Here is a 14,955-nt window from a genome sequence, read left to right as displayed (position 1 = left end):
TCCAACAAGAAAAACAGCATGATGATGAACGTAGTACAAAAAAAAAAAAAAATCCTGCTGAGCTTTCCTGGGCTAGCACCGAATGACAGAGTCCAGGGCAAACGAATAAGGAAAAGTGATTCCTGGGATGTATTGTTGGCGAGTGGAATGTGACTCACGGAGCAGTTAGGCAAATGAGGAAATGGCAGAAGGCAGAATTAACAGTGTTTTTCCCGTAAAAAGAGACTGACGCACATCGGTGACATAAGGATTCATGAAACGGTCAAGAACCATCACCATCGTTAATTAAAAAAAAAATATTATGTGTTATTTGTACCTTTACACCTACCTTTTACACCTATACACACATAAAACAATACCATAAAATAACATAAAAAGTACAAAACGTTTCTTCATCTGTATTAATTATAAATACAATCTCAGGATCTCAGGGAAGAACTAAATTTGAAACACTTCTATGCTAGGACTACGTTAAAAAGCCATAGCATTTCAGTATGTGGAATCAAACTATGGAATGGATTGAGTAAGGAAGTCAAACAATGCACAACGATGAGCCAATTCAAGAAACAATACAATATCAATACAATATAATACAGTATATCACCTCGTACTTCCGTATGTGAAACTAAAGTCAAGTCAAGTCAAGTCACGTTAAAAAAGCAAAGTAAAGCAAGGTAAGGTAAAGCAAGGTAAGGTAAAGCAAGGTAAGGTAAAGCAAGGTAAGGTAAAGCAAGGTAAGGTAAAGCAAGGTAAGGTAAAGCAAAGTAAGGTAAAGCAAGGTAAGGTAAAGCAAGGTAAGGTAAAGCAAGGTAAGGTAAAGCAAAGCAAGGTAAGGTAAGGTGAAGTAGTAAAGTAAAGTAAAATAAAATTAAATAAAATTAAATTAAATACAATGAAATACAATTAAATAAAATTAAATACAATGAAATACAATTAAATAAAATTAAATATAATTAAATGAAAATTAAATAAAATTAAATAAAACAAAACTTGTTAGCAAAGCAGGAAGTGAACAAATGTAACAGTTACTGATTGTAAAAGATTTAATAAGCTTTGCTTCTTCCTACTCCTTTTGGACATGTGGAACTGTGAACTGATTATGTGATGCATTCAATTGTAATCTGATGCATGTTCAAATCAAATAAAACCATTACCATTACCAAATCTTCACATTATAGTACAATAAATGTGTAAATCATTCGATGCAGTTCAGAAAACTGTAAAACCTAAACCCTCCAAAGTGGCTTCAGAGGAATAGCACTCTAACCCTTCCAGCACTTCACATGTCTTGGCATGTGAGGACCACATTTATTGAACAAACGGTCCTCCCCCAGGATATCGTAAAAAAAAAAAAAAAAAAAAGTGCAACGTGTAAGTGAAGTGTAAACGCGATGAAGAGGAAATGACAAGTTGGCCATAAAACCATCAATAAGCATCAATAACAATACTCAAGAACATTTCATAGCTTTATCATGGAATTATTATTATAGCCTAAAAAGGTGATTTCAAAATGTCAGTAGACTTTCTTGACTTCTGTTGGTCCACATGTGGTCGTTTCTAAAAAATCCAAAAACTGAAAAACATAAGCTAACCTAACATGGGTCTACCATCTGTGGAATGAATGGGAATAAGTTGGGATGAAAAGGTAGCAGGGAAAGGGATAAGAAAGATCTCCACCCAGGGAGGGTTAGAGAGTCCACTGACGGGTGTGCACTGGGAGGGAAGGGGGGAGGGACCCATTTGTAAAATACTTAAGATGGTCTGAGAGAGGAGGTCTTCACTGAGGAAATCAGATTTGGGTCAAAGTAGAGCTACCGGGCAACCACGTCTTGACTGACTACTACAAACAAAATCTTTTCCCAAATATGTCGAAACTCAATGTGAACATTACGACTTTGTTTGTCGCCCTTCTTCTGGCAACGGTGACATGGGCCCAGAATCCTAGGAAGACTCTAAAACCACCGAAACCCTCCAAGGGCCAGTGCTGCGACGAGGTTCGTTCCCTTAAGGTCCAAGTGGCCAACCTGACCAGCCTTGTCGGGGAGCTGAATCGCAAGCAGGAAGCCGACCTGAGAAGCGTGGTGAGGCAAATCATGGATCTGGACAAGCAGAACCGGCAACAGGAAGCCCGGGTCACCGAAGCTGAGAGCAAGTACTCCGAAATTAATAACCGCGTTGAGATCATGCAGCTTCAGACTCTGCAGTCGGCGCCTCAGACGACATCGGGTAAGTAGCAGCAGTTTCTATATGAATTATTGTTATTAACTTTAAATTAAAAACCCTTCCAGAGGTCAAAGTTCTTGTCCATTATCGCATCTACTAAGTTCATTCATTCTGAGCTAAGTCCAATCTGCATGGCTATCAATCAAGTCCTCCATCACTTTAGTACTAACACAGTAATCAGCATGGCCTCCAATGGCAATGTTTATTATTTCAGTACCTCGACTGTGTGGTCTCACAGAATCACATTTGACTGACCGGCAAAACAAACAGAGAACTTTTGAGTGAAAGATAAAAAAAAAGTAGTAGATTTAGAAATTGGTTCTTTTCCAATCTTACTAACAATGTATAATTTTTTTATGGTTTTTTTTCCAGATGCTATATACGACTGTGCATCGCTCTACAGCAAAAGCTATAAGATATCCGGCGAGTACAAACTGCCAAAAGATGAGTTTCTGGGAACGCCTGAGTTGAGTGTGAGTATGAGTACTACTACGTTATCATAATACGGTCTATAATTATTAGACAAATTGGTCAATGAATTGTGCTCCCTATTTGATGGCATCCATGTTTTTTTCCCCAACCAACCCTGGTCAAATTTACAGACAGTTCCTCTAAAAATTTGTACAAAATTTTGCTGATGATTTAGTAAACCGATCTCGGGTATGTTGTGAGGAAATAATAGGAAAATAATTTCCATGGCCGCCATCAAGAAAAACGAAAAAAGTCATTGACAATTTCTATTGTGATGATACAACTCGGAGATCTGTATTATAAGCGATTCCGTAGCAACCAAAAGGGGGCGTGTCCGGATTTTTCCATTACTCTATATACCAGGGGTGGGCAAATATTTTGACTTGTGGGCCGTATTGAGTTAGAAAAATTATCCGGAAAATTATCCAGAACATATATTTCAACACACACACTATTTTATGCTTATAATTTTTCTTGAATTATTTGTCTAAATTTATTTAATTTTATCTATAAAAGTTCAGGAGCAATTTAAACATCAGACCACATCAAACTATGTAATTTAATTTTAGTTTTTTTTTTTACTAAATAAATAATAATAGTAATAAATAATAATAAATTAGTAATAGTAATAAATTACCGACTTGCCAGTTTGTATTATAAAAGTTGAAATACTTAGAAAACAACTGGCGGGCCGGATTCAAACGCTTGGTGTGCCGCATGTGGCCCCCGGGGCCGTAGTTTGCCCACCCCTGCTCCATATGATTGTGCATGGTGAGACATTTTTTGCAAATGCTTTGTAGGTGTTCTGTGACATGGACACAAATGGAGGCGGCTGGACTCTGATCCAGAGACGTAAAGTGGGCTTGACGTCATTTAACCGTGACTGGAAGCAGTACAAAAGCGGCTTTGGATCCATCCGCGGAGACTTCTGGCTTGGCAATGACCACATATTCCGTCTAACAAGGCGGCCCACTGTGCTCAGGATTGAGATGGAGGTACGTTTAAAAATAAAAAATAAAAATTCAAACGCATAAAAAGTAATCATTGAAAATATTCCTGAATACAGGACTGGGAAGGAGAAAGCCGTTATGCCGAGTACGGCTTTTTCACCGTGGCCAATGAGCTCAACAGCTACAAGCTCTTCCTTGCCCACTACAGCGGGAATGCCGGAGATTCCCTGCGCTACCACAACAACACCAACTTCAGCACACTCAACAAGGACAATGACAAGTGTGTTGACGACTGCGCTTCTTTACGTAAAGGTAATCATTTGGAACTCCAAAATTAATGCGTCTTTCAAGCTCTTATTATTATTATTATTTTTTTTTTTTTACAATTTTCCATGTGATTGTAGGTGGTTACTGGTACAACTGCTGCACCGACTCCAACCTGAATGGCATTTTCTACCGCTACGGTGAACACGTGAAGAGCACAGATGGGATCACTTGGTACGGATGGCATGGTCCCAACTACTCTCTGAAAAAGGTGGAGATGAAGATCCGGCCCGTGGGTTTCCAGCCTTAAGTTCTACAGCGCTATGTCCCGGATGCCATGATGAGGCTTTCCCTTGGCAGCCAAAGGAGGCCCTAATTAAATTTGTTTTTTTTTCATTTGTACCATGTTTAATTGTAAATTTTTTATGTGTGTGTTTAGTCTATTTATCAGTAAAATATTTCATTTCTTGAAATGCAATAATTATACCCAAATGTGGTTTTAAATTGCTGGAATGGGACCATATATGATTGAATTATGCCAACATTGTATTGTTGTAAAATGTGTACAGATGTGTTTTTATACGTGACAGAAAATAAACATATTTTTAAAAGAAAGTGACAATTTGACCACCCTCTGTGTCTACTTTGAGATGTAATTCCCACCGTTCATTGGCAGTATGATTGCTCCGGTCACTGACCTCTGACCCTTAGGTCACATCCCAAAGCGCTCCGAAGCGACGGCAGGAATGAAGACCACACACGAAACGTGCATGAAACACAACTTTGCTACAAACAATGTAGCAATGTGCCACATTAAGTCGCATTAAATATCTGGAAACATAATTGAGGAGCATGAGTGCTGCCACCATCGGGGAGCTGTGGTTCATTAAGGGGAAACATTAATACCGAAATGTGCCTTGACTAGGGATGCCCAAATGCAACTTTTTCATTTCTAAAACAATATCAATATTGCAACTTTTTTATTGTATCATCCGATACTGATATCAATTCGATACCATAGCAATGCATACTTTTCGTACTTATTTTGTACTGTTGAATGCTAGAAAAGGCTATATCAAGTGATTTGAGTCATACAGAGAATCGGCATGAAGTGTCCACCAAGTGGAACCAAATGTCACAAACAATCTGCCTAGTGCAGGGGTCAGCAACCTGCGGCTCCAGAGCCGCATGTGGCTCTTCAGCCTCTTTATTGTGGCTCCCTTTGCGATGCTTGAATATTTTTAACACCCGAGTGGGGAAAATGCACGTCTTTTGTAATGAGTTTTAAAAAATCCAACTTTGTCTGAGACCATGAATGCATCCTGAGTGAGTTCTGACTGCTATCCAGTTCAGTACATGAAGAAAAACAAGTAATACTTACCTACAAATCTAAAAAATAAATTCGAGATAATTTAAAAACAGCGGCATGGGAACTTGTTTTTACGTTTACAGTAGTTTACACATACATTTATGTAAGTTTATCTCCAAAACTAGCAAGAGTACTCCAACTCGTCTTTTCTTATCTGAACTACTTTGATACCCCCAAATTCCCTCCAATGTTGTTTTAAACATACTATATGTTTTGCGGCTCCAGGCTATTTTTCTTCAGTGGGCATTGGGTAAAATGGCTCTTTTCATAGTAAAGGTTGCCGACCCCTGGCCTAGTGGAATCCACTGGAATGTATTGGCGCAAGCCAAGTTGCGCCAATGATGCTAAAAGTCCACTGGGCCTCAAACTGCCTCCCAACTTACTCATTGTGGCCCGTAACGCCGGCAAGAAAAATTCAAAATTAAAAAAAAAAATTGTCACGCCACTTGCATCAAGCAATCAGCGAGAAGTGTCCACCAAGTGGAACCAAATGTCCCAAACAATCCGCCTAGTGGAATCCACTGGAATGTAATGGCGCGAGCCAAGTTACGTCAATGATGCTAGGAGTCCACTGGGCCGGCACCATTTGGTGCCAGTTCGCGCCAAAGATTATGTGATTGGAGTGTAGTGGCTCGGTGTGGCGCAGAATTAATGTTTGCTTGCTCATTATTCGGCGCCACAGCGAAGCCACTATGCGGCAATCACATAATATTTGCCGCCAATTGGCACCGGCCCAGTGGACTCCTAGCAAATTTTGAAATTTTCTTGCCGGCAAACAAAATTTTTGCGCCGTTTTGGGCCACCACGAGCCAGTTGGGAGGCAGTTTGAGCCACTGCACGCCACTATTGGCATCACTAGGCGCCACAGTGAATTGCATTGCCGCAAACTGGCATCAAGTAACGCCGGTCCAGTGGACTCTTAGCATAATTGGCACAACTTGGCTCGCGCCAATACATTCCAGTGGATTCCAATAGGCAGATTGTTCGCGACATTTGGTTCCACTTGGTGGACACTTCGCGCTGATTGCTTGATGCAAGTGGCGTGACAAAATGTTTTTTTTTTTTTTAATTTTGAAATTTTTTTGCCGCCAAACAAAATTTTTGCCGCCGTTTTGGGCCACCACGAGCCAGTTGGGAGGCAGTTTGAGCCACTGCACGCCACTATTGGCATCACTAGGCGCCACAGTGAATTGCATTGCCGCGAACTGGCACCAAGTAACGCCGGTCCAGTGGACTCCTAGCATCATTGGCGCAACTTGGCTCGCGCCAATACATTCCAGTGGATTCCAATAGGCAGATTGTTTGCGACATTTGGTTCCACTTGGTGGACACTTCACGCTGATTACTTGATGCAAGTGGCGTGACAAAATTTTTTTTTTTTATTTTGAAATTTTTTTGCCGCCAAACAAAATTTTTGCCGACGTTTTGGGCCACCACGAGCCAGTTGGGAGGCAGTTTGAGCCACTGCACGCCACTATTGGCATCACTAGGCGCGACAGTGAATTGCATTGCCGCGAACTGGCACCAAGTAACGCCGGTCCAGTGGACTCCTAGCATCATTGGCGCAACTTGGCTCGCGCCAATACATTCCAGTGGATTCCAATAGGCGGATTGTCTGCGACATTTGGTTCGACTTGGTGGACACTTCGCGCTGATTGCTTGATGCAAGTATCGTGACAAAAATTATTAAAACAATTTGAAATTTTCTTGCCGCCAAACTAAATTTTTGCCGCTGTTACGGGCCACCACGAGCCAGTTGGGAGGCAGTTTGAGCCACTGCTACAAAAAGCGGCAGTACCGTTTCTGTTGTTCTGTTTGTTTCTGTTTCACTACGATAACTATATTCTAAGGCTGCACAGCACCGAGTGGTTAGCGTGCAGGCCCCTACAGCTAGGAGACCCGAGTTCAATACCACTTTCAACCATCTGTGTGGAGTTTGCATGTTCTCCCCGTGCATGCGTGGGTTTTCTCCAGGTACTCCGGTTTCCTCCCACATTCCAAAAACATGCTAAGTTAATTGGCGTTTAAAAACAGTACAATAAAACTAAAACAAAGCAAAACTACACACAATGACTTGAAGTAAATACTATTTTAACCCTAAAAGTGAATGTACTTCTTGCTGACATAACTAAGTTTTGGCAAAATATCAGTTCTCAACAAAAAAAAGGGCGAAAAGGCCATATATATTTTAGCCATATATAAATTTAACCACTCTGGTTTCCTCCCACATTCCAAAAACATGCTAGGTTAATTGGCGACTCCAAATTGTCCATAGGTATGAATGTGAGTGTGAATGGTTGTTTGTCTATATGTGCCCTGTGATTGGCTGGCCACCAGTCCAGGGTGTACCCCAGCCCGAAGACAGCTATGATAGGCTCCAGCACCCCTGCGACCCTTGTGAGCATAAGCAGTAGAAAATGAATGAACTATATTCTAACAACTCTTGCAGTAATCAGAAGGTCATTAACACAAACCATGACTATTGACATATTCAAACAGCGGCGTGTTGCCTCCATTATTACCGCAATGAGGATCAGATACTGTATGAGAGCTATCAGAATCATTCCTTTTCATTTCAAATACAAGTCATGACTCATTAGAGTCAGGTTCACCATCGTGCATTTTGCACAGCGGCCCCAAAAACCTCTGAAAGGAGGTGAGAACCAGATGGGGAGAGTTGCCTTGCTCCCATCATTCATCATCATCAAGGCTCCCGACAAATTGAAAACAGGACCGCTGAGAAGTCCAGAAAACTCATCGTAGATGAAAATGAGGCAATCGTCCAATTAGATGCCTGGAAAACAGCTTTCAAAACGCCATTCTCCCAAAACACAGAAATAAGAAAAAAAAAAAACGGAGGAAGGAAAAGATGACGGATGTTATCAACAGGTCATGGGACAAGAGTGTAATAAGTCATTTAAAGTTGTAATTATTTGATTCAAAGTAAGCTGCCGGATGTTAGCTTATAATGCTAATCAGAGTCCCTTGTCAAACAGACGATAATCGGCCACGAGAAAGATGAATCAAAAAGACGTGAAAATGACCTCTAGTAACAATCAATTATGTTATGATCTTACTAAAATGATATTATTGGAACAAAATGTGCTATAAGCTAAGTCATTTAAATTAAGAAAAACATTGTTGAGATGCTTATAGCACGTCACTAAATATGTCAAGTATTATTACATTGTATTGTTTTGGATCCAGGAAAAAAAAATTGTGATTTTACCTCCTCTTAGCTATTAAGAAAGAAATGCTTGACTAATTATGTGACGGAAATTAAAGCAATAGAAATCCTAGATGTTAGTTCAGGTGACAAATTGGCGTTTTAAGCCTCGGTAGATTAGAATATGACGTATATATACATATTTATCAACAAAGGGTAGACTGTTGAATTTAATTACTGTCCACACAGGAGGCCGTTTCTGTAAAAGCTCGATTTGGCCGTCGATAGGGAAAACGACAAGCGAGCGTTTTCAGACTTACTATGGTACCCATTATGTTATTGGATGGTCATATCACCTCGTACTTCGGTACGTGACAGAAAAATTAAATTAAATTAAATTAAATTAAAATATTAGGAAAGCAGGAAGTGAACAAATGTAACAGTTACTGATTGTAAGGTTGCAAGGTAAGGTAAAGGTAAGGTAAGGTAAAGTAGTAAAGTAAAATAAAATTAAGTAAAATTAAATTAAATTAAATTAAATACAATTCAAACAATTAAATGAAAATTAAATTGAATTAAACAAAACAAAACATATTAGGAAAGCAGGAAGTGAACAAATGTAACAGTTACTGATTGTAAGGTTGCAAGGTAAGGTAAAGGTAAGGTAAGGTAAAGTAGTAAAGTAAAATAACATTAAGTAAAATTAAATTAAATTAAATACAATTCAAACAATTAAATACAATTAAATGAAAATTAAATTGAATTAAACAAAACAAAACATATTAGGAAAGCAGGAAGTGAACAAATGTAACAGTTACTGATTGTAAGGTTGCAAAGTAAGGTAAAGGTAAGGTAAGGTAAAGTAGTAAAGTAAAATAAAATTAAGTAAAATTACATTAAATTAAATTAAATACAATTCAATACAATTAAATACAATTAAATGAAAATTAAATTGAATTAAACAAAACAAAACTTATTAGGAAAGCAGGAAGTGAACAAATGTAACAGTTACTGATTGTAAGGTTGCAAGGTAAGGTAAAGGTAAGGTAAGGTAAAGTAGTAAAGTAAAATAAAATTAAGTAAAATAAATTAAATTAAATACAATTCAATACAATTAAATACAATTAAATGAAAATTAAATTAAATTAAACAAAACAAAACATATTAGGAAAGCAGGAAGTGAACAAATGTAAGTTACTGATTGTAAGGTTGCAAGGTAAGGTAAAGGTAAGGTAAGGTAAAGTAGTAAAGTAAAATTAAATTAAATACAATTCAATACAATTAAATACAATTAAATGAAAATTAAATTAAATTAAACAAAACAAAACATATTAGGAAAGCAGGAAGTGAACAAATGTAACAGTTACTGATTTGTAAAAGTACCAGATGGAGGGGTAGGATTTAATAAGCTTTGCTTCTTCCTACTCCTTTTGGACATGTGGAACTGTGAACTGATTATGTGATGCATTCAATTGTAATCTGATGCATGTTCAAATGAAATAAAACCATGACCAAAATGAAACCTCTTACCTGATTAGAGACTCCAAGATGAGCGGGGAAGCCCCTTTCTGGAACTCCAGCTCTTTATAATGCAAAGCTTTGGCGTAGGCACGACATTTGGCAGCCCTCTCACCAAGCAGCACGATGCCATTGTCGTCTCTCAGGGGCAGAGGGCCCTAGACAGGCAAGAAGATGGTATAAAACACTATGATGTACATTGTAGGTAAATACGTACATTTCAACCTGAATGATTTTGATATTGTATTTAAGTGTATTTAAAAATTATAACTGACAATACATCAGGTGATGAATTATTTTTTTGCTAAATAAAATAAGAAAATGCATTTCATATGAAGCGCATTAAAGTGGGGAAAAACTGTTTTTTTTTATTATCATCTAAAATGAATAGAAAATATTTAATTGCATTTCAATTTATATTCAAATTGACAAAATGTAAATAAATCGTAAAGTATGGAATTTAAAAAATCTAATTTTTAAAGAAAAAAATGAATATATTAATAAAAAATATTCCCATATAAAAAAATGTTTGATAAGCTAGGACTTTAGTTAAATTTTCTTATTTTTTTTTATTGTTACAAAGCATTAAATATTTAATTGAAAAAGATTGACGAGAAAAAAAAAACTGTCATCATGGTCAAAATTAAGACAAAAATCATATTTAAATTTTTAAATCTTGGAAAATAAACCACAAGACATATTTCTCTCCCCATTTCAAATAAAAAAAACTTATGAAAAATATTATATTTAATTGGAAAAAAATATCTATGTGGGAAAAGTGTTTTGTTTCTATAAATTAAATTATATGCAAAACAAGCAATGGAAAAAAGGTAATTTAAAATATTAAATTAAAGTTAACAAGTATTAAATATTTCATTTAAAATATACATTAATGTGGAAAAACAAAAACAAATAAGACAAAAATAATATAATTCAAAAAACCAATTTTACAAAGTAAATCAACAAAATAATATAATTAAAAAACAATCAACTATTTGAAATCCACAACATGGAAGGAGTGCTTTCACATTCAATGCCGACCTTGTCGCTGTGCTCCATGAACTCCGCCAGGTTGAGCAGCGTCTGCGTGACCTCGGCGATGTCCTGCGACGTCAGTGCCAACTCGATGCTGCGGATCAGCTCATCCTGCTGGTCTTCGCTTAGCTCGGACCAACAGGACAGGAAAGCAGCGTTGAAAAGATCCCTGTGGACGGAGACACACACCAGTATGAAACTGCGACATTGACTAGCTTAAGCTGAACAAGAACTGCAATATGCTTTACATTTGCAGTTACATAATTGCATTTGGGGCGGCACGGTGGCCTAGTGGTTAGCGCGCAGACCTCACAGCTGGGAGACCAGGGTTCAATTCCACCCTCGGCCGTCTCTGTGTGGAGTTTTCTCCGGGTACTCCGGTTTCCTCCCACATTCCAAAAACATGCTAGGTTAATTGGCGACTCCAAATTGTCCATAGGTATGAATGTGAGTGTGAATGGTTGTTTGTCTATATGTGCCCTGTGATTGGCTGGCGACCAGTCCAGGGTGTACCACGCCTCTCGCCCAAAGACAGCTGGGATAGGCTTCAGCACCTCCCACAATCCTTGTGAGGATAAGCGGAAGAAAATGACTGAATGTGCTTATTTTGGCTGCACGGTGATCTAGTGGTTAGCGCGCAGACCTCACAGCTGGGAGACCAGGGTTCAATTCCACCCTCGGCCGTCTCTGTGTGGAGTTTTCTCCGGTTACTTCGGTTTCCTCCCACATTCCAAAAACATGCTAGGTTAATTGGCGACTCCAAATTGTCCATAGGTATGAATGTGAGTGTGAATGGTTGTTTGTCTATATGTGCCCTGTGATTGGCTGGCCACCAGTCCAGGGTGTACCCCGCCTCTCGCCCGAAGACAGCTGGCATAGGCTCCAGCACCCCCCGCGACCCTCGTGAGAAAAAAGCAGTAGAAAATGAATGAATGAATAATTGCATTTGGATGATATTCGTGTTTGTTATTCACATCCATTGGGATCAATCCTAGTAGCCATGTGTCCTAATACTTGATATTGTGCGTGTATGACTGATGTGGTGGCGTACCTGGCCAATGGGATGTAGGTTTGGGCCAGCGACCAGCAGGATCGCAGCGCCGGGGAAGAAGACTCCTTGAGGAGGACCACGCTCAAGCGCCTCAGCCACTCCAGCCAATCGTCTTTGGAAACCTTTCGTGCAGCGCCCCAGGCCTGTGTGCAGGGGGGGGAAATACACCAGTACTGGTTGAGCCTTGTTGGAGGTCTTAATGTTGTTTTACATGCCATCGAGTCATTAATTTACCCACGATGCATCTGCTCATTTGGGTTTTTTCCCCCCCGTTTCTAATTTACTTGTTCCGAAACCACCACCCCGAGTAAATTATAAACAAGACTGCGGTTGGTTTGTTTGTTTACTTCCGTTTTAATCACATTGAAGTGAAAAACAAACCCAGATTTTGTTATTGTGTTATGATTCTTCTTCCTGACCTTCTGAAGAGCTGTGGTGCTGACGTGAAGTTTCTTCATGGGTCCCGCCTCCACCGGGCCGCTGACCAGGGTATCGCCTTGGTTACCTCGTAGCTGGCGGTGCTGGAAGATTAGAGGGTTCTCTTCCTCCTCTGCCAGAGTGTAGCCCTGTTATGAACACGCACGGACCACACACATATAGAAAAGTAAAACCTTGAACAGGCAACCTTTGAATTTTTTTTTTTTTTTTAAATGTGTGTGCGTGAGTGAACAAGTGCACATCCTTCCTGAGGGATAACTAATGATGAGCTAATTATTTGCTTATGTTGCATACGTGCAGAGAGACTATAATTATGCTTTTTCGGAGTCAGGCATGTGGCGCTGTGCAATGTCAAGAGGCCTTCATTAGCTTGGCTTTACATATGCGATCAATGCGATTTCAAACCGTGGACATGGAAATACAGAATTTGAACACAACACAAAGAATAATGAAAATTAATAAACGATCCGGTCCAAGGCTGAAATTAGTTTCCTAATGCCGCGGCACACTAGTGTACCTTGAGAAACCGTCAGGTGTGCCGTGAGGAATTATCCAATATCACTTTATATAGTTATACAACATTATATAACATTAGAGCGGCACGGTGGTCTAGTGGTTAGCGCGCAGACCTCACAGCTAGGAGTCCCGAGTTCAATTCCACCCTCGGCCATCTCTGTGTGGAGTTTGCATGTTCTCCCCGTGCATGCGTGGGTTTTCTCCGGGTACTCCGGTTTCCTCCCACATTCCAAAAACATGCTAGGTTAATTGTCCATAGGTATGAATGTGAGTGTGAATGGTTGTTTGTCTATATAACATTTAACATTTTTGGTTAGTGGCGTGCCACAAGATTTTTCCAATGTAAAAAAAAAAAAACGTTGAAAGGTTGAAAAACACTCTCCTAAGTGATTTCATACAGAAACATACCTTTACGATGCGACATATGAGTATGTCATAACGTTGGTGGTTGATCCGGTGCTTCAGCATCACTTTATTCACCATGGGGATGAAGATCTGGTACTGCAGATAAGACGATTAGAGGAAAAGCGACGGAAAGTAAATAAAAGGGTGTATACTGAATGTGTTTAATTACACAGTTTACTATAAATTCCTCTCCTCCTTTTACCGTACGCCAAATAAATGAGGATCTAACTAGTCTTTTACAGGAGATCAAAAGCTTCCATTTCGCATTGTTGCCAGATGTGGCTACAGAAGGAATGCTAACGATAGTGTTGATGAATGAGGAGGGGGTAATTGTGACCTCATCAACGCTCATAAATAGCAGCCCCCCTCCTGCTGACAAACATCAGTCCATGACATCAGCGGTCTGGCAGGAAGTAATAAAAGACCATGTAGCAGCCAGCAGTAGGCAGGATGGAATTGTTTCTAATGAATAAAAAGGCTACCTTTTTGCCCAGCTGGAACACGAGCGAGGACAACGTGTCCATGGAGGTGGAGCGCAGCTCCGCTGTACTATCCAACGTCCGGACGATGGGGTGGATGATGCGAGAGGCGTAGTCGGTGAAGTCCAGGGATTCGGTCAACCTGTCCAGAGTCTCCAAAGCAACCCTGACAATCAAGTCAACACAAAATAATTCAACTTTAAGATGTAGTATGATGTAGTATTAACTCAAAAACAAACACACAGCAGGAGAGGCCTGGAGCATTCTAAGCGAGTGTGTGGTGAAGCTAGTCACTAGCCGGTGTGGTGTGGTGTCACTACGCCAGTGAAGTAGTTCTTCGTGGTAACACTGTTAATAACAATAATAATGATTTTTTTTCTGTACTGGCTGCACAGTGACGAGTAGTTAGCGTGCACACAGCTCTGGCATCTCTGTGTGGAGTTAGCATGGATGTGCATGCATGGATTTTATCCGGGTACTCCGGTTTCCTCCCACATTCCAAAAACATGCTAGGTTAATTAGCGACTCCAAATTGTCCATAGGTATGAATGTGAGTGTGAATGGTTGTTTGTCTCTCTGTGCCCTGTGATTGGCTGGCCACCAGTCCAGGGTGTACCCCGCCTCCCGCCCAAAGACAGCTGGGATAGGCTCCAGCATGTCCGCGACCCTCATGAGGATAAGCGGTAGAAAATGAATGAATGAATGAATATTATCATAAAGGCTGCACAGTGGAAGAGTGGTTAGCACACAGGCCTCACAGCTAGGAGACCCAAGTTTGATTCCACCCTCGGCTATCTCTGTGTGGAGTTTGCATGTTCTCCCCGTGCATGCGTGGGTTTAAGCTGGACCCTTCATTTGGAATTACAACACCCATGACTGAATATTTCCCTATACATGTTGAACAACAAACTGCTCGGTGGGGGAGTGTTTAGTGCGCAGGCCTCACAGCTAGGGCACCCGAGTTCAATTCCACGTGGGGTTTCTCCGGGTATTCCGGTTTCCTCCCACATTCCAAAAACATGCTAGGTTAATTGGCGACTCCAAATTGTCCATAGGTATGAATGTGAGTG

General features: G+C 39.9%; 2 protein-coding genes across 2 annotated transcripts in view; one reads left to right on the top strand and one right to left on the bottom strand.

Annotated features, from left to right (window-relative positions):
• mtor (mechanistic target of rapamycin kinase) overlaps positions 1-14,955 on the bottom strand; it is a 90,209-nt gene that overhangs the window by 51,720 nt on the left and 23,534 nt on the right. The window contains exons 23-28 of the mRNA XM_058084201.2: positions 13,889-14,051; positions 13,410-13,502; positions 12,467-12,613; positions 12,048-12,190; positions 11,003-11,165; positions 9,974-10,119 (exon numbers count right to left, since the gene is read on the bottom strand). Coding sequence (XP_057940184.2) covers positions 9,974-10,119; positions 11,003-11,165; positions 12,048-12,190; positions 12,467-12,613; positions 13,410-13,502; positions 13,889-14,051 — 855 coding nt within the window. The remainder of the gene's footprint in view (positions 1-9,973; positions 10,120-11,002; positions 11,166-12,047; positions 12,191-12,466; positions 12,614-13,409; positions 13,503-13,888; positions 14,052-14,955) is intronic.
• Positions 1,794-4,524, top strand: angptl7 (angiopoietin-like 7). Its single transcript, XM_058084202.2, has 5 exons — positions 1,794-2,226; positions 2,596-2,696; positions 3,495-3,689; positions 3,761-3,956; positions 4,049-4,524. The coding sequence occupies exons 1-5, from the start codon at positions 1,866-1,868 to the stop codon at positions 4,216-4,218; spliced, it is 1,023 nt and encodes a 340-aa protein (XP_057940185.2). The 5' UTR covers positions 1,794-1,865; the 3' UTR covers positions 4,219-4,524.

Source organism: Doryrhamphus excisus, linkage group LG17, assembly GCF_037039965.1.
Source record: "Doryrhamphus excisus strain RoL-2023G ecotype Guam linkage group LG17, RoL_Dexc_Guam_v1.1, whole genome shotgun sequence".
In the NCBI taxonomy this organism is placed as follows: Eukaryota; Metazoa; Chordata; class Actinopteri; order Syngnathiformes; family Syngnathidae; genus Doryrhamphus; species Doryrhamphus excisus.
Note: the sequence above shows the minus strand (reverse complement) of the source record. Positions and strands in the feature narration are given on the sequence as shown.

Bases quoted from the DNA above. Each gene is read 5' to 3' on its own strand.
- angptl7 (XM_058084202.2), top strand. From the start codon at position 1,866: ATGTCGAAACTCAATGTGAACATTACGACTTTGTTTGTCGCCCTTCTT. The intron at 2,227-2,595 runs GTAAGTAGCAGC...TTTTTTTTCCAG, and splicing joins GGCGCCTCAGACGACATCGG to ATGCTATATACGACTGTGCA. The intron at 3,690-3,760 runs GTACGTTTAAAA...TCCTGAATACAG, and splicing joins TGCTCAGGATTGAGATGGAG to GACTGGGAAGGAGAAAGCCG.